This window comes from Lissotriton vulgaris, chromosome 4_1 (genome assembly GCF_964263255.1).
Source record: "Lissotriton vulgaris chromosome 4_1, aLisVul1.2, whole genome shotgun sequence".
Classification (NCBI taxonomy): domain Eukaryota; kingdom Metazoa; phylum Chordata; class Amphibia; order Caudata; family Salamandridae; genus Lissotriton; species Lissotriton vulgaris.
In genome coordinates, this window is record NC_141691.1 from 1,911,377,649 (window position 1) to 1,911,401,805 (window position 24,157).

The 24,157-nt window shown below is 45.5% G+C and overlaps 1 protein-coding gene across 1 annotated transcript in view; it reads right to left on the reverse strand.

The window, feature by feature from the left end:
• Positions 1-819: 819 nt before the first annotated feature.
• LOC147724710 (uncharacterized) overlaps positions 820-24,157 on the reverse strand; it is a 62,701-nt gene continuing 39,363 nt past the window's right edge. The window contains exons 2-4 of the mRNA XM_086918094.1: positions 19,308-19,576; positions 18,176-18,544; positions 820-1,006 (exon numbers count right to left, since the gene is read on the reverse strand). Coding sequence (XP_086774220.1) covers positions 820-1,006; positions 18,176-18,544; positions 19,308-19,576 — 825 coding nt within the window. The remainder of the gene's footprint in view (positions 1,007-18,175; positions 18,545-19,307; positions 19,577-24,157) is intronic.

The following is a 24,157-nucleotide window of genomic DNA, read 5'->3' on the forward strand; positions in this document are numbered from 1 at the left end:
GCTGGTGGATTTCTTGTGCAGAATTGCAAATTTATATTTTCGCTCGCCGCATCTCAAATCTCGCAATTGCGAAGTACCGCGAGACGTGATCTCGCCGTACTCGCGTTGACAAACTATCGCTGGCAAGCCGCGATGACGTAATCGCGCTCGCAAATTCCCGCGGGATCACACAGCAAGATCCAAAATGGCGCAGCACTCGCAAACTATCGAAAAAAACAACTCGGCAAACGATGATAAACGCCGCGCGCCGCAAAAATTGTATCACCAACGCCGCGCGCCGCCAAAAAAATCCGCTGCGTGCGAATTTGCGGATTTTGCGGGAAATCCGCAAATCTCGCGGATTGCGGATTTCCCGAAAATCCGCAAAATCCGCGAGCGGAACGGATTTTCCGCCCATGCTTACGTGGGACATCCTGTTCTTCAGGTATCCCACTTGTGCGCAGTGTATGAGGGAGGGTAAGTACGTGTTGAGTCTGGTCGCCAGGATCTTGGCATAGATTTTGCAATCTACATTAATGAGTGATATTGGTCTGTAGTTTTTTGGGTGTTGTGTATCTTTGCCTTCCTTTGGGATCACTATAATGTTGGCTTCAGCCATCGATTGCATCATACGACCATTTACACAGCTTGTGAACACTGACGTCATCGTTTGCCGAAGTGTGGTGATGTAGTGTTTGTAGAACTTGGCTGTGAAGCCGTCTGGCCCTGGTGCTTTTTTATCTTTCAGACTTTTGACAGCTCTTTCTATCTCATCGCTGGTTATTTCTGAGTCTAATCTTTCCCTCTGATCTTTCGTCAATTCTGGTGTTGTGATGTGTTTCAGGAGTTCTTTCCCCCATCTGCACTTAGCGTCTCATCTTTTTTGTAGAGCTGCGCGTAAAAGTCTCTGAAGGTGTCGAGTATTCGCTTGTTCGTCATATGTGATTTGTTCGTGCTGTCCCTGAAGGCTGCTATTGTGTGCTGTCTCTGTTTGCCTTTAAGGTACGATGCAAGTGCTTTACCTGCCCTATTGGCCGAGCATACGTTTATTGCTTTGTATTTGTTAATCCAGGTCCCTGCCCTTTCGCTAAGGATCTTGTTCAATTCGTATTTTTTCTTTGTTAGGGTCGTGAGGGTGTTCCTGTCCTCTAGGTTGGCTATGTGTCCTGATTCTAGTATTTTGATTTCGTTCTCTAGGTCAGTTATCTTTTTGCTTCTCTCTCTGTTCTGTCTTCCCTTGATACTGATTATGGTTCCTCGTACCGTGGCTTTCAGTGCGTCCCATAGCGTCTCTCTTTCAATGTCTGGCCTGTCGTTATTTTTTAGGTAGTCTTTTATGGCTAGTTCTATTTCAGCACCGCTGTTTGTGTTTTTGAGTAGGTCATCATCGAACCTCCATCTTCGTGTCGGGCGTTCGTTGTGTTTGCCCTAGTGTTAGGCAGATGTGTGAGTGGTCTGAGATCGTTCTTGGGCCGATGTCTGTGTGTTCTATGAGGTGTGTGTGTGTCTGATATGAGTATATAGTCAATCCTGCTGTAGGAGTTGTGTGGGTTTGAGTAGAAGGTATACTCTCTACCATCTGGGTTTTTTAGTCTCCATGGGTCTGCTAGTCTTAGTTTTGTGCAGAGGTTCCGTAGCGGGTTGCCCCTCTGTGTAGTCTGGCTCTGTCTTTGTGGGTGCCTGTCTATGGCCTGGTCTAGTACTTGGTTCATGTCTCCAGCTACTATTTGGAGCTCCCCCAATTCTAAAGGGGTGCAACACCGGCTGGGTGGTTGGAAAATAGGGGTCACTTTTGACTGCACAAACCAAGCTAACAAGAGTACTCATGTTATTCTGTTGTACATATGCTCTCCGACCTGGACAGAAAGGTTTGCACACAAGGGCTACACACACCTATTTCCTCCATAACATATACCCTAAAAATTTATTCTGACCACAATCACCTCCAGGCAGTAATAGTCTGGGGTTAGACGTAAGACCTACCCCAAGATGGCATATGCTGGTCAGGATGCTTGAGGTTGCTGTATTTCGACATACACTAACAGAACATATCACCAATTTCTTCAAAGAAAAGGACAAGACAGCGTTTTTGCCATTGAATGAAACTTTGAACAGGGGGCTATATATCCAAACCACAGCTGAGGTAAGTCAGACAGCTACTAGGGTAATTCTAAACCTGGCAACCACTATGCTTTGGAGAAGCAGAGCACAATTCACTTGAAGCACTCTGAAGAACTTTGTCAACAGAAGACCAAATGCTGTGATAACCTTGAAATCATACCCTCCCAGGATTATTTTTCAGACTAGAATATACCAGGAAAGTTTAGCCATCGTTTGGCCTGCCTCATTGTAGAATAGGAAATAAAAGTGGCCCTGCAATATCCACTTCATGTTAGGTTCTTGGATGGCCTCCATCTAAGTTTTATACCATATACTCTGCGCGACGTGCCCATAAACTGGCAAAAGTCTAGAAGTATTGGTTACCTCTATTCTTTAAAGCATGCAGGACTCTCGAGATATTGCCTCTTACCGGCCGCTATCTATTTATACTCAGTCTATTAAATATTAGCAAAGATGTTTGCCTGCTTTTTGCACCTGAGCTTCCCAACTTAAGTCACCCTGTCCAGACCAGCCTTGTGCCAAGCCACAATACGGTATGGGACATAATGAGGAGTTCTGCATTGCAAGGCCACAAGCAGTTTGCTTAGCCCTTGACCTTGGCGAAGGCATTCCTTAACATGGGTATATATACACAGAGTACCTCAAATATTTGGTATAGGCTCATACAAGCACCATTGGATACACTTTTTCTATAACTGCCCAACTGCTAGAATTAAAACTGGAAAGCGTATCTCAGAATTCTGTAATCAACACGTCACACAGAATTTTTATTGCATAGAGCTTGTTCAGTGCTGCAAAATCTACACTAATGGCAAAACATAGTACCCCAGAGGGTGCTGCTTTTTTGCTGCAGCTTGAGTAGATTTTCTACTTCAGTGGCAGCTTACTCACTGCAAATGGTTGCGATTGCCCGTTTTGAGAAAAATCTCACTGTGTGCCCTCCTAGCGCCCAAAATTCGGTGATGCCAATTCATTCTTACCCACTTAATGTTGGCGAGTTGCGCATGAAAACAACCTGTTCACCATGGCAGTTTGTGGAGTTTTGCCGGAACTCCTAGTTACAAGCACATTACTGAGCGGGAAAACTCTACAAAACTCCGCTGGCATAGCGGAATTTATCTCCCTCCCATAATTGTTGGGTAAGGGAGGTTATTCCCTACCAAAGCAGCACCAACAATCCTTGTCTAGGTGAACATTAAAAAGTTACTAAATTAACCTGTGCTTGACTCTCTGGTAGCCTGGCACAGAAGCAATCTGGCTTAACTTGAAGGGAATGTGTAAAGTAGTAATGCAGCATACAAACAGCAACAAGCTGAAAATACAATACAAAAAAATCTCACACCAATTTAGAAAGGTGGCATACATATTAATAATGTATTTAACATCAAAGCAACAAAAATCCAATCAGTAGAACCGGGGATATGCAATTTTAAAGATTTTATGTAAGAATAGCCTCTAAAGTGCCCTATTAGACAAGGAGTGCCCCAGGGTTCTGCACTCAGCCCCACGTTGTTTAATATTTATGTCCAACCGCTGGCGGAGGTAGCCAGGAAACGTGGGCTGTCTCTAGTATCCTATAATGACGACACCCAGCTAGTGGTAACATTGAAGGATGAGGGCGGATTGAGCGCGCAGAATTTCAAACAGAGCCTCATCGACATTACTAGCTGGATGACGTCAAACTACGTTCAGCTTAGCGCCGGCAAGACGGAGGTCTTGCTGGTGGGTAAAGAGACAGCGGCCTGGGGAAACAAATGGTTTCCTGAGTCACTTGGCCAACTGCCCGACCCTAAAATTCATGTGAAAAACCTTGGAGTATGGGTGGATTCCGCCCTTAACTTCACCCAGCAGACGAAAAAAGTTGTGCCACATGCTTTGGGATTCTGCGGAACCTTAAGCCGATCTTAAAGTTTTTTGACCCCCAGACACGTCAGCTCGTGGTACAGTCAGCCATCCTTTCGCGGCTGGACTACGCAAGCTCCCTACTGTTAGGGGTAAACGTAGCGGAGAAAAAAGACTGCAACGGGTCCAGAATGCCGCAGTAAGAGCATTAACAGGTCTCCCCCGACATCAGTCAGTGGCAAATACTTTAACTAAACTCCACTGGCTCCCGGTGGAGAAGAGGATCCACTTCAAGACCCTATGTCTCGCATTCAATATCTTGAAAATGGCCTCCCCACTTATGCTAAGTCCACTTCTTACAGCATACGTGCCGGACGTACTTTGCTCTCGGAAGGTCAGAACTTGGCAGTCGTCCCCCGTATTAAGCTAGCCCGGATGGGTGGACGGTCCTTCCGGTATCTTGCTGCTAAGCTCTGGAATGCTCTGCCTTCCCAGATTCGGGAACTGAACGATCTTCTGTCTTTTAGAAAGGCCATAAAAACCAACCTCTTCCGCTAAACTATGTTATGTAAAATGCAAATTTCTTCTGCAGCTGTCCTCCCTGCATCTCTGGTTGAAAGCGCCGGGACCCCCTTTGCTGGGGCAGCCGAGCGCTATATAAAACCATATAACATAACATAACATAACATAAAGGTTTCCTAGTTGTACATGACCGCGATGAAAGTCGCAAATTCATACCAATCGTGATGTAGTGCGGGCAGGGGTGCACAGTCAAAATATCGATTCCCTAATATCGACCTACAGTAATATCGAATTGTAAATATCGAAGGTGAAGAATATCGAGGTCAAGAATATCGTTGGACAGAATATCGAAGTTAGTAATATCGATATCAATTATATCGATGTTACTAATATCGACATTTGTTTGTTGTTATGTATTTTATTATGTATTTTATATGTTATGTCATAACATCCGTTATGTTTGAGAAATTTGCAGTTTTTTGGTTTTTCGCGAATCTCGTGAAATTACCGAGAATTTGCAAATTCTTGAGCGGAACAGATTTTTGGCCCATGCTTGCGGCAGGGCCATGCAGACGGTCAAGGCAGGCACCACTGAGTGAAGCATTCTGATGTAGCATACCTAGGCTCTTTGACACAGACAGACAAAGCATATCTAGGGTTTAGGGTTCAGTGCGATGTACTAGTGTTTTTGGGTTTAAGTTGGTAGGGTTCCCGCTGAGTCTAGGGCTCGAGGCCCGCTGCAGGCTCGTTCATATTGATGTTGGTAAGGCTTTAGGGGGGTTTGGCGTTCTTAGGTGCAGAATTGGCTGAATGTTGGCCTTTTTTGGTGTTTTGCGGGCACGTGTGTTTGGGTGAAAAGTGAAAACTAGTCGTGGACCTTCTTCTTCTTCTTCTTCTTCTTCTTCTTCTTCTTCTTCTTCAAAGAGCGCAGTGGTTCGATTTTGTTCTGCCTTGCTGAGATACTTGGGAATCGCTGGAACAAGTGTCCAGGTAAGTTTCAAGAGGATCGAAGTAGTGGAAGTGCTGAAAACAGCAATTTTTTGTGAACTGCGCAATTTGCCATGTTTTGGATATACCAGTATTGCATGTTTTTGGGGGGCTGTTTGGGGGTGTTCTAGATTTGTGGGGGTGGGTCGGGGGGTCTTGGAGCACTGCTTGTAAGGTCTAATTTATATTGCAAGTGGTTTCAAGAAAATCCATGGTGGAAAAGGGGGGTTTGGGCCTAGTTGCAGACAGCGTTTTGGCACAATTTAAACTGAGGCCTAGCAGTATTGCGTGTTTTTGGGGGGTTGTTTGGGGGGGTTCTAGGTTTTTGGGGGGTCTGGGAACACTGCTGGGATAGTATAATTGTCATTGCAAGTGGTTTGAAGAAAATCCATGGTGGAAAAGGGGAGTTAGGGCCTACCTGCAGAGTGCGTTTGAGTCAAGTAGGCCTCACATTTTCTAAGTGTCACATTTTCCATTTTTGCTTTTGGCCTGTTTGGGGGCGTTCTACTTTTTTGCGGGTGGGTTGAGGGGTTTGAGGGGGGGCATTGCTGGGAAGGTCTAATATCGGATGCAGGTGGTTTGGAGCAAATCCATGGTGAAAAAGTTTTTCCCTTTTTGCTTGCTTGCGTGTTTTTAGGGGGCTGTTTGGGGGAGTTATAGGTTTTTGGGGGTGGGTTTGGGGGTCTGGGAGCACTGCTGGGATAGTATAATATTTATTGCAAGTGGTTTGAAGAAAATCCATGGTGGAAAAGGGGCGTTTGGGCATAGTTGCAGAGTGGGTTTTGGCACAATTTGAAGTTAGGGTTCAACCTGGTAGCAGTATCTCATGTTTTTAGGGAGCAACTTGGGGGTGTTCTATATTTCTGCGAATGGGTTCAGGGGTCTGGGAGCACTCCTAGTAATGTCTAATTTTGAATGCAAGTGTTTTGAAGAAAATTCATGGTGGAAAAGGGGGGTTTGGGCCTAGTTGCAGAGTGCGTTTTGGCATGATTTGGAGTTAGGGTTAGCACTTTCGCATTTTTTCTGGGGGCTACTTTTTACGTGTAACAAGGGTGAGGGTTTCGACTGCGGCCGGATCAAGGAATGCCTGGGTGCTGTCTTTGACTGGTTTCAGAGGCATAGTCTGAAATGCAACTCCGATAAATCGGAGCTGCTTTTTTTCGGATGTCCGCCTGATCCCGGTTGGAAGACATGGTGGCCCCGGGATATGTTTCTGCCTGATGCTGCCTCGTCAAAAGCCAAACATCTAGGTGTCCTGTGTGATGACGAGCTTTCCTTTAGACCCCAGATTATTGGGCTGACAGGGAAATGTTTTGGCATCCTGAAAATGTTGCGGAAGTTTCTTCCACTACTGTCTCTGCAACATAAAAAAATCATTGTTCAGGCCTTGATAGGCTCGCGTCTTGATTACGCGAATGCCCTTTACCTTGGCCTTCCCAAATATTTGCTGGCACATCTGCAGATCGTGCAGAATTCTGCTGCCAGAGCCATCTTTGGCCTACAGCGTAGGGCAAAATCCTCGGAGTTGCTCAAGAGACTGCACTGGCTCCCAGTCTCTAAGAGAATTACTTTCAAGGTTTTGACCCTTGCTTTTAAGGCCCTCCACTCGATTGGCCCAAAATATATTGAGAAGCGTATGGCTTTTTATGCCCCTAGGAGGACTTTAAGGTCGGCTTTGCTGGCCAAGGCCGACGTTCCTACCATCAGGCGCGCTCGTATTGGAGGTCGCTCCTTTCGACACTTGGCACCTCGTTGCTGGAATGAGCTTCCCGTTTTCTTAAGGAAAGCCAACAGTCTGTTGTTTTTCAGAAAAGAATTGAAGACCTGGCTTTTTTCCCAGTAATACTTTTTCGGCCCGTGGTTGGGTGGTGTGTTGTGTACTCTTCTTCAGTTCTCTTTGCCAAAGCGCCGGGACACTCCTTGGAGTAGCCGTGTGCTATAGAAGAGACCCTATAACATAACATAACATACTTGGGGGTGTTCTACATTTTTGGGACTGGGTTCAGTGGTCTGGGAGCACTCCTGGGAATGTGTAATTGTGATTGCAAGTGGTTTGAAGAAAATCCGAGGTGAAATTTCTTAATTTTGTTCCAAAATTGAATTTATGCGGAGGGCTACTTGGGGGGGGTTCTAGATATTTGGGACTGGTTTAGGGGTCTTGGAGCACTCCTGGGAATGTCTAATAATCATTGCAAGTGTTTTGAAGAAAATCCACGGTGGAAAAGGGGGGTTTGGGCCTACTTGCAGAGTGCGTTTTGGAATGTTTTGAACTTAGGCCTGTAGCACTATTGCATGATTTTAGGGGGCTAATTGAGGGGGTTCTACATATTTGCAACTGGGTTCAGGGGTCTGGGAGCACTCCTGGGAATGTCTAATATTGAATGCAAGTGTTTTGAAGAAAATCCATGGTGGAAAAGGGGGGTTTGGGCCTAGTTGCAGAGTGCTTTTTGGCACGATTTGAAGTTAGGGTTCAACCTGGTAGCAGTATCGCATGTTTTTAGGGGGCTACTTGGGGGTGTTCTACATTTTGCCGGCTGGGTTCAGGGGTCTGGGAGCACTCCTGGGAATGTCTAATTTTGTTTGTTTGCAATTTTTTTAAAGAAAATCCATGGTGGATCCGCTGAATTCAACCATAGTTACTATTACTATCCTTGTAAAGGAGAACCAGGTTACGCACTTTTGAAGTGATGATTGTATATAATGATAATGTCAGCTCTGAAAACTGAAAGTGTTATTTTTGCATTACACAGCGTACCTTACATTTTTTTAACTGGTTCACCCTGTTTTTTTCCATCAAAAATTACAGGACGGCTTTTACCATGTGCCATGATGGAACAAACGGTGAACTCAGACTTGCCATTAGCAATCCGCAATTACTCATCAGGCAGCCAGTGGACAGTGTGTCTGGTCACCAATATTGATCGAAGGAGCGTAAGATGGAATGGAGGAGTATATCGCCAATAAGAGGAATGGCTGGATGCATGCAGCTTCACCAATTCAACAGGACAACTACAACATAAAGTTATAGTATTTTCTCTTAACTTCTCCTTATCTTTTAAATGTTATTGTTGTAAACTTGAACTTCTACAAATGTGACTAGGTGTGTTTCTTTGTTCTCTGCTTCAAAGTCATCTCTCCAGCTATTTCATACGTTTCTTTGCTATGTGTATAACTAACTTAATGTACTAATAATAAGTGTTTATTCTCTATGAATAACACTGCTTTGTTCGCCATGAGTTGGCAGGGTATGCTCAGACGTGAGTCCCTTGCTCACTTTGCCACTGGATTCAAGCAAGCCGGCTGAAGACGGCTGAAATGCCAGAAACCGGTCCTCGGAAGCCTGTTTCCGGTCCAGGGAAGGCATGGCTTGGCAGTTCGGGCTGGACTGTTCCCATGAGGCACAGGGTCAGACTGATTTGCATATGGCCATGTCTGAACTGGGGTGGCAGAGTGGGCTAAAGAACGGTGATGGATTAAACCCAGATCTGTTGACTGGGTGTGAGTGTTTGATTGGTTCATATGCTCCGTCCATCACCACCCCCTTTTGTACCACTTTATTCTCTGAGGGCAGAAAGGCAAGTGAAATTGCGTAATTAATGCAGCCCTGTACTAGTGTCAATGTCAAATTGTTTCCTCATACTTACTAATAAGATGTAGTAAGTACAACGTTTCAGTAACCTAACCATCTGTTTAGCAAACAACTGCATGCATGCAGTAGTGCACTACCTTTATGTCCTTTAAACGATTTATGGATATCTTTGAATCCAAACACAAGTGTTTTTTTTTTCTTCTCTCCACAAACCTTTTCCCAAAAACCTCCATTCCCATCCAATCTTCAAAAACCCTAACCCTCTTCCCCCAGGCTGTGTGGTTTTTCATTGAGGTATGACTAAATGACAACAAGAAATTCCACACACTTGCAGGGGAGGATAAGGTCTAAGCAACAGTAAAATGTTGGAAAATGGAATTTCATGTGCGACATCGTGGATTGAGCATCAAACATCATGCTCGTACACATGAAGCATCAAATGGTTAATTCTTATCTTTAAGAATCCTTTGCCTTCATAATATTTCTTATAGTAGCCATAGTCCACAAAACTAGTACTTATATTTAGAATACTTTAGCACTGCTTAGGCTACAATGTATGGCACTGTTCTGTAGCGTACTATCTATCGTACTGTTTCTAATGCTACTCTCAGGCCACTCAATGTTTCATTTCCTTTGTTTTCATATGCTGCTACTGCCAGTGTGTACCACTACTACTACCAGCACAACAATGATATTTCATCCGTCGAGGATTCAAGTCAACAACCAACCTTAATCACCATTTACCATACAGGCAGCCCTGTGGCAACCCCTGTTCTCAAACACGAATCACAGGTAAGATAAGCATTTTGGAGAGGTAGAACAATGGGCTAGGACTAGGAGGAGAGCAGAGACTCCCAGTACTACTAGTAAAGTACTAGTAGGGCTACTGAATTCACTAACTCGGTTACTGGCACTTTGGTACATTTCAGGACTAGATGTTTCATTCGTGCTGGTAAGTTGGAAGAAACCAACCGTCCAGTAACCACCGCCCACCCCCACACAAAATAATATGAACGCGTATACTATGTTTTGGTATGAAAAATAATTATTAATAAATATATTGATGTAGTCAAAAAATAAAATAAATTAACCCAACTCAACCCCCTGCCTAACCCCAACCAATGTCCAAAAGTCCCCTTTTCCAAACACCCAATTCCCACCCCCACAACAGTCTTTAAAAAAGAGGCAAGGGACAGTGACTTCCTCCGCTGGTGTCCTCCTGTGGACAGCTGGTTCCGCACCTCCCGCAGCTCTTTGCGGAGGTCCCAGAGCTGTTGCTGATGTTTTTCGACCAACCGCTCCAGGTAGTCCACTCTTTTACGGAGGCGGCGCTGACGTACCATCCAGGCTCTGGGGGGGCAGCTGATTGCGTTGTTTCTATGTGGAGGCGGCGGGAGGCTGGCGGGCCACGGCTCCGTTTGGCTGGAGGCTTCTAGCTGGTGGACCCGGGGGCACTGGAGGAGGATGCAGTAGTTGCTGTCTCCTCCTCCTGCTCCTGAGCCCACAGCCGCCAATACTAGGCACAAATAGCCTCCAGCTTACAGGCCCTGCCCCGGACAGCCATCTCCTTTCTGGTGAGCTTTTTCGGAGTAGCATCTATATGAAGAAAGAAAGAAAAATACTGTAGCCAATAGTCTTTAACATGAAGTCAAAATAATTCAACGGAAAGTTGACTCTCAGTAACACCAGCAAGTAGCAAACACGGTATAACATTTTGCCATGTATCTTTCCGCCGTCTTTGTAGGCCTGTGACATTACTGGGAATTTCAGGAATTCCACTAGCAGGACTATCGATGGGCTCACTACTACATACATAGTCAGAGAGTACTAAAAAAAGTCTTCTGTTTTTTTCTCTTTTTTTGCAAAAGAAATTACTGGTACGTGAACTTGTGGTAGCCGGCATGGCAGCTCACTCAGCTTGCACCCAAGAAAAACAGACACAAGCCATGACGACTCAGACTCGCAATACTTTAAGCAGTACATGCAGGTGGGGATAGGAAGCTTTTACTTTTCTATAGGCGTGGCACTGCCACTGGCCATACTCGGTTAGATCAAGGGCTACTGCTCAATGTAATGATATCTTTCGCACTACCCCCCCGGGCCTTGACTACTACAAATGAAAAATGAAGGTTATTCAATTCTGATCATATATCCTGGCAATCACATGATCTTTGGTTATATGATGGATGACTTTAGGTGCTTTGTTTTGAGAGATTGAGTGAACTACAGCGATAGTCCACCCATGACACAGCTGAAGTAAAATTATTAACATAGGGAGTGAGTGTGGTACCCATAATTGCCGGAGGAAGGGACTTGACTTGATATAATGTTGTCAACTATACAATACATACACAACAGATGCTGTGCTTGTGACGTAAAGTACTGTACTGTTAGTCAAGGCAGGGAGTGTTTGTGAACAATCACAAATTCTAGTATTTGGATTTCCTCAGCTTTGCTACTCTGGCACGGACATGCTGTTCAAAGTAATAATCTTCATCCACTTAGCGTCTGCTCTACTACATCATACACCTCTGCTATCGATGAGGAAAAAGAAGATAACATCCAGGCTTCCAAAGTACGTCTATCATTCTTCTTAATGTCTCAAATGTACCAAGTTTTCTTTTTCTCAACAACCAACTAACACCCTTTTCATTATATTTTGGAAACCACCGTCTTCTTCTCTTGACTCGCATTCAAAAATACCATTCTTTACAGTCATAAATGTTAAGACTCGCTTGTCCTTCATTTCACCCTTCTTTCACTTTTCGTTCTTCACATCCCTAAAGTACATCTGATATGACTTGGCTTCACGATAAAAGTTTGCCAGCTGGGTTGAAGCCAAATAGAAGGGGCCATTGCTTACCCGAGAAGTACCGCCGCTAATGCTATTACAAGTCAAGGTTGACTGTCTTCTCTGTGATAGCCAAAAAAGTAGTTCTAAATTAGTAACTGTTCTTAACAGTACAGTGTAATTGTACTAGTGTACTGTGTACTGTACAGTACATCATACACTCCTTTGCGAGCCTACTCAAAAATTTCAATAAGTAAGGAGTATAATAACTTACCACTGCCCACTGCCGCTGAGCCTTCCCCCCCAGCTCCTCCAGGTGGCGCCGCCGCATCTGCCCCTAGAGTGTACCCCTCCGCACTGCTGGCCCGGGCACTGGTGGTCATCTGTGCCGCATCAGATGTTGTGACGTCTAGAAAAAGCATGTCATATTTTCAGATGCCATACACAACCCCACTATTTCGAATCGTAATGGAAGAAAATGTTACATAACACATTTTTTATTACTGGGATTGAAAAAAGTCACGGTTTTGGGGAGGGTGTTAACTTTTTATATGCTTATTCCATTAAATGCTACACTTCTTAGGACAACTGATGAATGCTTGCTTAACGTGCGCCATTTTTTTAATTACAGAAAGAAGATTACATTGCCCTTCTGCCAACAGGACGATTCACCAACTACTAGTAAGTCATCACCAGCAGTACTTTAAGTACTTTAAAGAAGGTGTGTCTGTTAACTATTACGTTAAAGTAATTTGATTCATGGGAATGTTGTTTAAACTTTAACGTCATCTATCAGCAGTGCTCGCTCCGAAGACTACGCCATTAAAAATAAAGAAATATTTTTTTAATTTCTTAATTGACTTTAACTTTAAAACTAACAAACACTGTGTGGCTTTGGTTCATGAGTGAGTGAGCAGAAGGGTTTGAACTACTGCACTTGGCAGTCATGTTTCAGTGACTCAGATAGGCCGGGACTCGGCGGTAGTCTTCTTCTGGTTCGTAAAATCATTGGTCAGACACACTAGATAGTCGGTCAGGGGATTGGGGGTTCAACTTCTGTTCGGACTGAGGTATGTGGAAAGTTGAACTGCACCTATCATCAATAATGTCCTATTTCTCTTGTCCATACTTCTTTATGTGCAGAATAGTCCCTGAAACAGTAGTGGTATGGTATGTGTTCCTAGCAAATCAAAAAGGCAACTGCTACCTTTTTCTTGGTGTAAACATTGACATTTTGTTGTTAGAAATTGTCAAAGCACTTACATTAAGAAGACTGGAATAGACAGCAAGGGCAACCCAGATGACTGCACTCAGTGCCTAGAGCTATTGCTGGATCAGAGTTTTGTTTAACACCGTTAGCTGACTGGGTAAGCTTAGCTACCCACACAGACCAACTCATAATCGTAAATAGTAGTAGCACAGAGAGTGATGGTAGAGGCAGGATAAGAATGTAGAAAGTAGTCTAGATTAGAAGAAGATCAAATACTATTTTGTAAAAAATAGAATTAGGAAACAGTTTGTAATGAATAGGAGCTGTAAAAGTTAGGGAAGTATAAGTATTAATATAACAATAGAACAACTTACTGGGGCCAGCAGAAGAGCCTGCAAGGAACCGATCCTGTGACTGTCCACCTTCTTCCACCGGAGTCTCAATGGTGCTAGTCGCCTTGCCCCTGGGAGGTGTTGATGATCATGAAATAAAGAAACACAACATGGATGATTGTTTTTTTTAAATATTTGATTTCTTTGAACACAATCTAAAATTATCTCGTGGAAACAAATTACCAACAATTGCACTACATGTATTTATTGACCTATCTGATCTGGTCAACTAGGATAGATAGTACAGTATTGCTGGATTCGCAGACCGTCTACTTGGAAAGTTATGTAAATCACTAACTAAACCAACAACAAAAAGGTTCTACTATGACTGCCAGCACTCAACTGCACGCGACGTGACAGACACAGTCCGTCATCATGATTGAAGACCACTAAAAAAATGCCCAACTACTAACTACCACGTCATAATATACTCAACCTATCAATATACCACTATCTCTTCTTACTGACAGCAGGAGTACAAAGGAAGGACTAGACTTGAGCCTCTAGTCTCTCTAGCATTATGCAGTTCTGCTCTCAAATAAGCACAAAGTTGCAAACAAGTAAGCATAGTAGCAACGCCACTGAGCAGGCAAGCACCTGCAATCACAGAAGTTATTTAAAAGTTAAATTTACCTGTAATGTAATCGAATCGGCAGCATTCTTGCTCTTCGGGAAAAACATATATTAGCAATATAACACAGAGCAGAAGAAAACAAAGTAGTTATTAAATAGCTACTCACCAAGGCCAGGGATCTCCACACCTAGCAGGTGGAGCAAGTCCTGCTCGCGGTCAAGGAGGTCCGACCACCGGTGCGTCGCTTGATGGTAGGTGCGCCGGACCCTTGACTCCCTCCGCATGGCCCGGCACACCATAGCCCACTGCTGGCGACGCTCCCGGAGGCCATACCCTGACGTGAGCCTGCCCCCTGCTGCCAGGGTCTTGGGGAGGTGGTGCTGCACATAAAAGATGAGTGCAGCCACCTCCACCGGGCTGAAAATCTCCCTGGCCGTCACATCGTCCCCTCTTAAGCGCCCGCAAGGGAGCCGGCTACGGGATGCAGGACCCTTCCCCTTCACATCTTTGCCGGCTCTCTTTGCCATGGTCCTGGACAGTAAAGTAAAATAGAAAAAAGGAAAAAATAGGGAAAAAGTAAAGAAAAGAAAAAAGAGTTTAAAAAAAGTAGTTTTAAAGTAACCAAAAGTAGAAAAAAACACAAAATATATATGTAGAAAAAGAGAGGGATGGAAAATGAGTAAAAAAGATTAAAAAAAACTTCTAACAAAGAAAGGATGGCAAAGATTAAAGCTGGATACAAAAAGCATGCCCAGGACCATAGCAATGAATGAAAAACAAGATGGCCGCGCCCATTGAGGACCGCGTGGGTGAGTTCACCCGATATTTCCCCCGCGAGCACGCAAAAACGCACGCGAACATGTAATCTCGCCCCGCACACAACGCAAGCTTGCAAATAGCGGCCGGAAATGGAAATACACAACGCGCACAAGATGGCTGCACCCATGTATGACCGCATGGGTAACTTCGCAGTCGGTGCGCTGCAAGCGGCCCGCGAATACGCAAAAAACCCCACAAATGATGAATTCGCGTACCGTGAATTTGTACATTTCGCCCATACTTACAGAAAGGTGGAAACAACTTGACCATAGGACTGGGCAGCACACACAGTTGAAGTGCATATGAGCAACCATGACTGCCAAACAGCACAAGAACATCACATATAACCAATTGGGGAAATGTCCTGAGTGACAATTTGCTCCTGTCCAAAGAACTGCACCACAGAGCACAGTGTCACAAATGAAGTGATGGGGAGGCACACACACATGCAAACCAAGGGGACAACTGACATCAAAGTGAAGTGTTTTGCATGTCAGTAGTGGACATGGCAGGAGCGTACCATCTACAAATAGAGGGAGTGCAGACTCACAATGGTATCTGAAGCACAGATAGGGGATGGTATGACACCACACATAACATAAACAAATAGAATCCAATCTTTTAGACTTTGGGTGTATCCTCCGCAGTGGGGAATGCCTTTCTTGTTTTTAGGTCCCCTCACACACCAACAGGCCGTGAGGGAACCTAAAAACAAGAAAGGTATTCCCCACTGCGGAGGATACACCCAAAGTCTAAAAGATTGGATTCTATTTGTTTATGTATTTATGCCCAGGGAGAATGAATCCACTCTGATTTCCTTTTCTCACTCTCTCCCCCATCTGTTTGTTAATTAACCACACATAACATGCCATACTGGAGGCGAAAAGGCACCATGTGACAGCAATGCATCGAAAACAACCACAATGGCAGTGTGGAGCAGCAGGTCTGCACAGTCTCCACTAACAGTATCAAGACATATGGATGATCAACAAAACTGAACACTGACTTGCCAGTCACACACTCTGCATACTCACAAGTGACAAAAACAACAAAGAGGAGTCAGCCAGAACTGCATGGACAGACTAACACACTGCACAGTGCAAAACATACAAATCAGACATGTGCATACAACCACATCCATCGGGCTGAACAATCCAAACAACAGAGTGACACATGTGTGTAGTTGACAATGCAGGGGCACACACACTAAAACACTCCAGACAAAGTCACCCCTTCACACTTCACCACACAAGAGCACACATTGAAAGTAAGCCATGGGACTAGGATGACTCGCCATCACAGGATGACCACACACATACACTACTGGGCACACATAAAGGAAGAACACACATACATGATGACCCTGGCCAGCCTTCCTGCAATCCTGTGGATATAATCCCACTCTGTGCTGTCAGTGCCCCCAACATGACATGTATACAATATAGCCAACATGAACAAATTAAGAAAATGACAACTACATTCCATTTAAAATTGACATAACTGCCCCACAAGTATCAGGGCCAGGAAGAACTGAAGGCCATGTCACCCCGTAAAAAATTGAGTAAGTGAGCCAAGACATTGGCTATGTTGAAGTGGCACACAGAGCATGTGGCACAGTAACCCATATACACACAACAAAAGAACTTTACTCAGTAAGGACACCAACAAAACAGACAACAGAAGCAACTGTCTTTAATCACATATGGCAAAGAGTTGAGAAGAGCAAGGCACAACATGCATGAGTATGTCCATGAGAAGCTGCACAGATAAGGGCAAAACAGCAAGGCCAGTGGCCAGTACAAGGTGCAGAGTATATCCATGAGAAGATGCACAGGCAAGGGCAAAACAACAACGCCAGTGGCCAGTTCAGGGTGCGGTGTATGTCCATGAGAAGCTGCACAGGTATTCGTTGAACACAACAAAGAGCAACAAGGCCAGTGGCAAAAACAAAGTGCAGAGTATGTCCATGAGAAATTGCACAGGCAAGGGCAAAACAGCAAGGCCAGTGGCCAGTTCAGGGTGCAGAGTATGTCCATGAGAAGCTGCGCAGGGAATAGATGAACACAGCAAAGAGCAACCAGGTCCGTGGCCAAAACGAAGTGCAAAGTATGTCCATGAGAAGCTGCACAGGCAAGGGGTACACAGCAGTGAATGACAAGGCCAGTGGGAAGGTCAAAGTGCAGAGTGAGTACATGAGAAACAGCACAGGGAATGTGTGCGACTGTACCTTTCTATGGCCAGAAACACAGTCAGGGGGGTAACAATGTGCAGCACAGGCCCCCCTGTGTGAAAGACAGGTGTGGGAGGGTGACTACCACTCAGACTTGGCTGTCAGGCACACTGAAAGCTGGATGTGTGTCGGGGACAGTCGGAGCACTTGACCGGGGAGAGAGCGGCCCAGTTGAGGTAGATCTATCGGTGGCTTGGCAAGCCGGAGGACTGCTTGGAACAGGTGGTGTAGTGGCACGTGGAGGTGGAGTCTTGCAGATGTGAGACACAGTGTGGCTGGGAGATTGTGGAGGGGTACCTTTCCACTTCTTGGGGATCCTAACTGGCTTCCCTGCCTTGGGATCAATAAGAAGTGGTGTGGACACAACAGGCATACTCACCACCAAAGCTGCATCAGGTGCAGACACTGACAGACACTGGCACTTCCTCTGGGGACTTCCTGGATCCATCAGAATGCTTCGCCTGGCTTCGCCTTTCTCCTCCATCCCCTGCTTACCAGGTGTTACCCCTTTAGTGCCCTCCTTCCCCTGCTTCACTGGGCTTGGAATGGGAGTCGAGGTGGTGGGTGAATTGCCTAGGAGCCCTTCTTACGTGTACCCTTGGCATGCACCACCTGGGGACAGAAACTGTATTCTTCTCTTTGCAAGATGCTTTAGGGACAGGAGATTCCTTGGCTGGGGAGGCCTCTGAGGCCTGTGAGCCTGAGGTCTGCTTCTTTGCTTATTGGCCCCTTGTGCCCCCCCTGACAGGCTTTTGTCTTTGCGCTCTGGAGTGGCTTTAGTCTTCTGTGGGGATGGTGTCTGCGCCCGGGACTGCTTGGGTTACTGCTGCTGTGTGCTTCGTGAGCTGTATCGTGACTTTGAGGTGAGGTCTGTGGAGCGTGGTCACTATCGTCAGACTTGGCCACTGCCAGGGGGGTGGACAAAGGGACCGGAGCTGGACTCTGAGTATGTGCCTGTTAAAGGGCTGCCATCACTGTGGAGGACAAAGACTGGACAGTACGGTAGAGCCCACCCACGTCTGAATGTATGCCCTTCATGAAAGCAACCACCTGTGCCAATTTGAGGCATTGAGGAGAGCTGTCTGGCCTACACACAGCTGGCACAAAAGGTCCACAGACTCAGCACTGTTGGCAGCAAGGGGGACAGGGGCAGGGGCAGCGGTGCCCGGGGTGAAGGACACGATTCCCCTCTTACTGGGGCGAACACAGGCAGCACCAGAGGAAGTGGCTGGGAGGGTGGGCACTGGCCACTGTGTGGTGGAAGATGATGCAGAGTCCCCGTTCCCTGTGCCCGCCAACATGGATGCATCACCGCTGGCATCAGATGACGTGGAACTTTTCATCTCTGGCTGTGATTCCTCCAGCAGACTCCTGTCCCCCTCTGAGGCACTGGTCACATCTGTTTCACTGGGCTTCTGTGCAGCTGTTGTGCTTGTTTCACCCCCACTGGTGTCTCCCTCCTGCTCCTCTGTGACCACAGGAGATGTTGCATGAGAGAGAGAGATGTAGGGTCAGTTCAGTGGCAGCAACATTACAAACATATACAAGGAAAGCATCACAGAAGATGACTAAATCTACATGTTGCACACCACCCTGTGCAATTACATTGTGCTAACTCACTCTATTGACTCAAACAGTGCGTGTAAACTGGAAATTCAGGCACAAGTGAGCCATGTGATGACCACACAGCACACCACCCCGCTAGTGGCTCCATTGAACCAGACACGCAAATAGCTTGGAGCACACCTAGGGCCATGATGCGGGCACACAACTAGTTGCCACTGACAGATCTGGATAGAGCAGGAGGGGACAACACAGACACAGACTAAAACATGAGATTCCACAATGGCCATGAGCCCATGCCACCCACCATGTTGTACTTTGGGGCCCAAAGACTGGTGCACATTGGTGTCAGATGTCTAAGCCTCCCAAATCTGAGTTCAGGCAATGGATGCATTGATGAAGGCACACTCAGATTGGGAACACTGCCGTTCCCTTCCATGGGATTCCCCAGACTACCCTAATGCAGTTGATACCTGAAGACCACGACTCAGAATGCAATGGGAATGCACAGCACTCAAATTACCTTAGTAAGTACAGGTAAGGGAAATGCATAACAGCTGCACCAGCCCAGCAGCCACTTACAAGCCCCTGTATCACACTACCAACATCTCATAGGCCAGCGCTGACACAGCCTCTGTAGACATGCAGCCACTCACAGACAAAGTCACCCTTCCCAGAATACTCACCCCTGGCTTGCTGCTGATGCTGCTTCAAATGTGCATCCAGCTCAGGCTGTGTCATGGCCAAGATGCGGCCCATGAGTGGTGCCATGCTGCATCGTGCCAACCGCCCAGTGCGAGTAAGCAGCCCAAAGGTCATCTCCACCACGTTCTTTGCCAGCCGGCTGATGTCGTCCCACCTCTTGTGGCAGTGGGTGCACCATCGGTTTGAGACACCCATAGCCCGCACCTTGGCTGCAATGGCCCTCCAAACGGCCTTACGCTGGCGTACCTTGAGCTGCAGGCATGGGAGACATGAGGGGGAAATGATGACTGACACGGTGTTATGTACCTACATCTCTCAGTACAGTAGCATGATACAAACTCATCCCAAATCCACAGATATGTCTAACATAGACAAGAATGCATCTCACATGGTACATCTGCATTTGAAAAGCTGATGTAAATGCATGCAGGTATGAGGGGGAACACAGTCCCTGCACATCTCACACACAAGCAGGATGCCAGCACTAAAAGCCCTGTGTAGCCTGCCCACATCTCCTATCCATTTATAGGTTGAGCAAGACATACATCACATATCAACATGTATTTGGGGTTAGACTCACTGTGCCCAAGACTGCACAGCCCTCAATGTCCCTTCCCTGTGAATAGATAACTGTGTCATGGATGCCACATTGACGGACATGATCTCACAAGTCCAAAATCCTATTCACAAGGCCGGTCGTGAGCAATCTACAGTGCTGAGATGGCTCTTAGCTGGAGTGCAATGAGAAAAGACAGGTGTAATACTCTGCAAGTGAAGTGATGTGTCCTTGTCTTTTTGGGCGGGACTGTGCAGGCCAGGTGGGCTCACACTGAGATGGACAACAGGGGCACACACAGCCATTCAGCCAAGCAATCACTGTCCTGACTCCTGCATTAACAACTTGCTGCGTCACTGTATGGCTGTTAACACAACACAGGTCACTCAAATATACATGTGCAGGCAGGGAAACATGTGGCATTGGGTACACACACCTTCCCCCTGGAGGCATGTTAGGCAGTGCATGACAAAACCCTACACTCTCAGGTACATACTGCATCAGTCCAACTACATGTGTGCCCCCTCCTGCACTCCCCCCCCCCACTGTTGAGGACTTACCACAACATTTGGGGTACCATATAGCCTTGGGTACTGTGTGCGCACCTTGTCCACCAGGACTTCAGCTCCTCGCTTGTGAACGGACTGGCACAGATCTTCTCAGTCCTTGCCATCACTGTGGACATGAGACAGCAGCGGCAGAATAGGGTGGTAAGGGGTGTCTGGCAGCAGTCTCTGGGGGCAGCAGCAGATGAGGGGTCTCTGGCAGCAGTCCCTGGAGGCAGCAGCAGGTGAGGGGTCCCTGGCAGCAGTCCCTGAGGGCAACAGCAGATGAGGGGTTTCTGTCAGCAGTCCCTGGGGGCAGCAGCAGATGCGGGGTTTCTGTCAGCAGTCCCTAGGGGCAGCAGCAGATGAGGGGTCTCTGGCAGCAGTCCTTGGAGGCAGCAGAAGGTGAGGGGTCTCTGACTGCAGTCCCTGGAGGCAGCAGCAGCAGGCGAGGGGTCTCAAAAATCACTGTAGGCGTGCTCCGCCAACGCTGAGCTGGTCATTGGATGCATTTGAAAAAGGCAGACCTGGAACACCAATTGCTGCAGCTTTGCACCTTTGAAACGACCCCAGGGGGTTATATATGTGTGGGAGGGGGCTTCACATTTCCACTGCTCCCAGAGCATGCTCTCATTAATAGAGCATCAAGATCATCTACAATAACAAGATCAAGCAGATTTCTGTGTGCTGTAATAATGTATTTCTGCAGTCCTTAAATTTCTTTACCATTGGATAGTATTGTTCATTGTTGACAATATGAATTATTTGAGCTACAGTAGAGCCTACTTATGATTTTCGCTCTCATTTACTGAGCATAAATATTGCCTAAAATAACAGGACAAAACCTTTTTTTGCACAGTTTCCCTCTTTTTAACCAAAAGTATGTATATTATAATAAATAGTTGAATGTGAACTTTTAAGATTTATATGAAGCTAGAAATTTGTCAAATGTTGTACTAAAATATGTTTCTATTTTTAGAAAGTTGTCCTCTGTCTTGAGAAAGGCGCTGGCCGCCGAAACGCGTCGACACACAACTTGACACACCACCTTTTCCTCATTGTGAAAGGAATTATTAATGTTTTTTACTGTGATTTATACTTTTGAAATGCAATTTTATTTTGTCTTCTGATACATGTAATTTTAAATTGTCTTATTTAATAATAAATTTGTTCAGTATAAAAACGTAATTATTTGGAAACTGTCCTTTTCTAGTTTTTGTCTTGTGACCATTGTGTAGGCAATCTAAGACTTCCGCCTAGGTTGTTTTTTCCATTGTGTATTTTTCCCTGACCTAGGGGTGCATGTTTCTATTTGCTTATACAGGGAACCCTTGTTTGATACACATCTGGCAAACATCAACAGTGCACAGTGGCCACATGGTTAATTGCACATCATTGTGCACCCAATGCCAATGTTCCATGTACTCCACTGGTGACCACACATGCCGTGTTTGTGTATGTGGTTTTGTAGATTGGCATGTACTCCCTCACATGTCACTTGTGATATTGATCGGCCTGTACACAGGACAGTGTTATTATGGACTCTATAATGTGTACACATGTCAATGTGTTGAGGTGCAGTAACAATCACAGCAATGTTTGTCTCAATGAATGTTGTTGGGTTTTGCATGTCCTCTAATGTTTGATCATGCACAGCCTCGTCATTTATGCTCAGGCTGTGGTCATTGTGTTGTCGTTGTTTTCCAGTTTTAAATGATGCATGAAGGTGTGTCAGGGTTGCTTTGTTACACATATGCTGGATGCTATACTCCCAGGCGTGCCCATGGTAAATGTGGCCATCTACCTATGTGTATTAACATTGACTGAGGTGAGTTTGAGGTACTTGCTGTGTGTAAGTTGACAAGTGTGCGATTAGTGTAGCTGAAGGTGCCCCTACATGTAAGCTGGCCTGTGATTCAATTTTTATGACAGCCATTGTTGGCATTGTGTCAGCCAGAACGCGAGATGCTGTGCCCATCTCATGATGTATTGCATTGACATGTGTTCACTTTCTTCTCAACTAGGAGGAGACCAAATCTGCATCATCGCTTGACAGTGCTGGCAGACATGGAGGATGAGGCGATGATCCGGAAATGCCACCTGGATAGAGCCACCCTACAAACCGTTTGTGAGATGTTGGAGCCCCACCTGCAGCCTCGCAGAACATATCCAACAGCTTTTCACCCTGACGTATAAGGTGATGGCGGCCCTGCATTTTTTTGCCACTGGATCATTCCAACACACAGTGTCCACCACAGGAGGATTTTCACAACCTATGTTCAGCTTGGCGCAGAGTGATGTTCTGTCCGCTATGATGATCTACAAGGACAGATATATCCATTTCCCAAGGGGGCTTGAACTGGCAGCTGTGAAGGGAGATTTCTATCCCCTCGGACACATCCCCCATGTTCAGCTTGGCGCAGAGTGATGTTCTGTCCGCTATGATGATCTACAAGGACAGATATATCCATTTCGCCAGGGGGCTTGAACTGGCAGCTGTGAAGGGAGATTTCTATCCCCTCGGACACATCCCCCATGTTGTTGGTGCCATTGATTGCACCCATGTTGGGCTTGTGCCACTACAGGCATGTGTACAACAAAAATGCCAATGCTGCCTATCTTAATGCAGTTTCTATTTTTTGTCTTACCTATGAGTAGAACATTAAGTAAGCAATCCTCTGTTTTTCGAATAAATCTTTCTTTTTAGTTTGTTTTACCTTGTTATGACTATTTTGGTGATTATTTCCAAAATGTTGAACATTTCAAAGAAACATATGACTTACAATACATGAAAACTTTATTGCCCACATGCATCAAGCATTTTTGGAATCGCAAACGGTGCGATTCCTTAAAATCGGCCGTTTGCGATTCCAAAAATGCTTTTTGGGATGCATCATTGCTTTTTCTTTAAAATCGCTAATTTTGCGATTTTCTGAAATGCGATTGCATTTAAGGAATCGCAGTTTTGCGATTCCTTAAATGCAATGCATCATTCTTTAAAAAATTGCGATCTTGAAGATTGCAAGTGCAATTTACCACGAGGTTGAACCTCGCGGTAAATTGCGAAAAATGTTTAAAATGGTCAAAATCACATTTCAAACAATGTCATGTTACAGACACACATGTCCTTAGGACATGTGTGTGTGAAACATCCATTTAAAAAAACATTTCAGGGGTGCAGGGGGGGGTCCTTTGGACCCCCCCCTGCACCCATGGAATGCATCAACATTATGCAAATTCAAAATTGCGAATTCGCAATTTCCATTGATTCCTATGGGCCTTTTGGCCCATAGGAATCAATGGGAATAGCGAATTCGCAATTTTGAATTCGCATAATTTTTGCGATTCGGTAAAAATTGTGATTTTTACCGCATCGCAAAAATTATGCATTTTCTGTGATGCATCCCGTTTTGCGAATCCATATTTGCGATTCGGTAAAAATCGCAAATTTGGAAACGCAAAACGGGAGTTTGATGCATGTGGGGGTATATACATTAAAACATCCCCCTCATATCAATCACACTACATATCGTTCCAGATCGCTGTCAAACACTCTCAAACGTACTCTCAATCACACCACTCTTATTTACAATCTCAAAAGCAATACTTTTTTTAGAAATAATCAAATTTTCACAAACCCATAGATTTATACTGTTCATATAAATCAGCATTCAACACAGTTCATTATTGTTTTAGTTGTTATGGCTGTACACAAACAAAAGGGTCTACGCG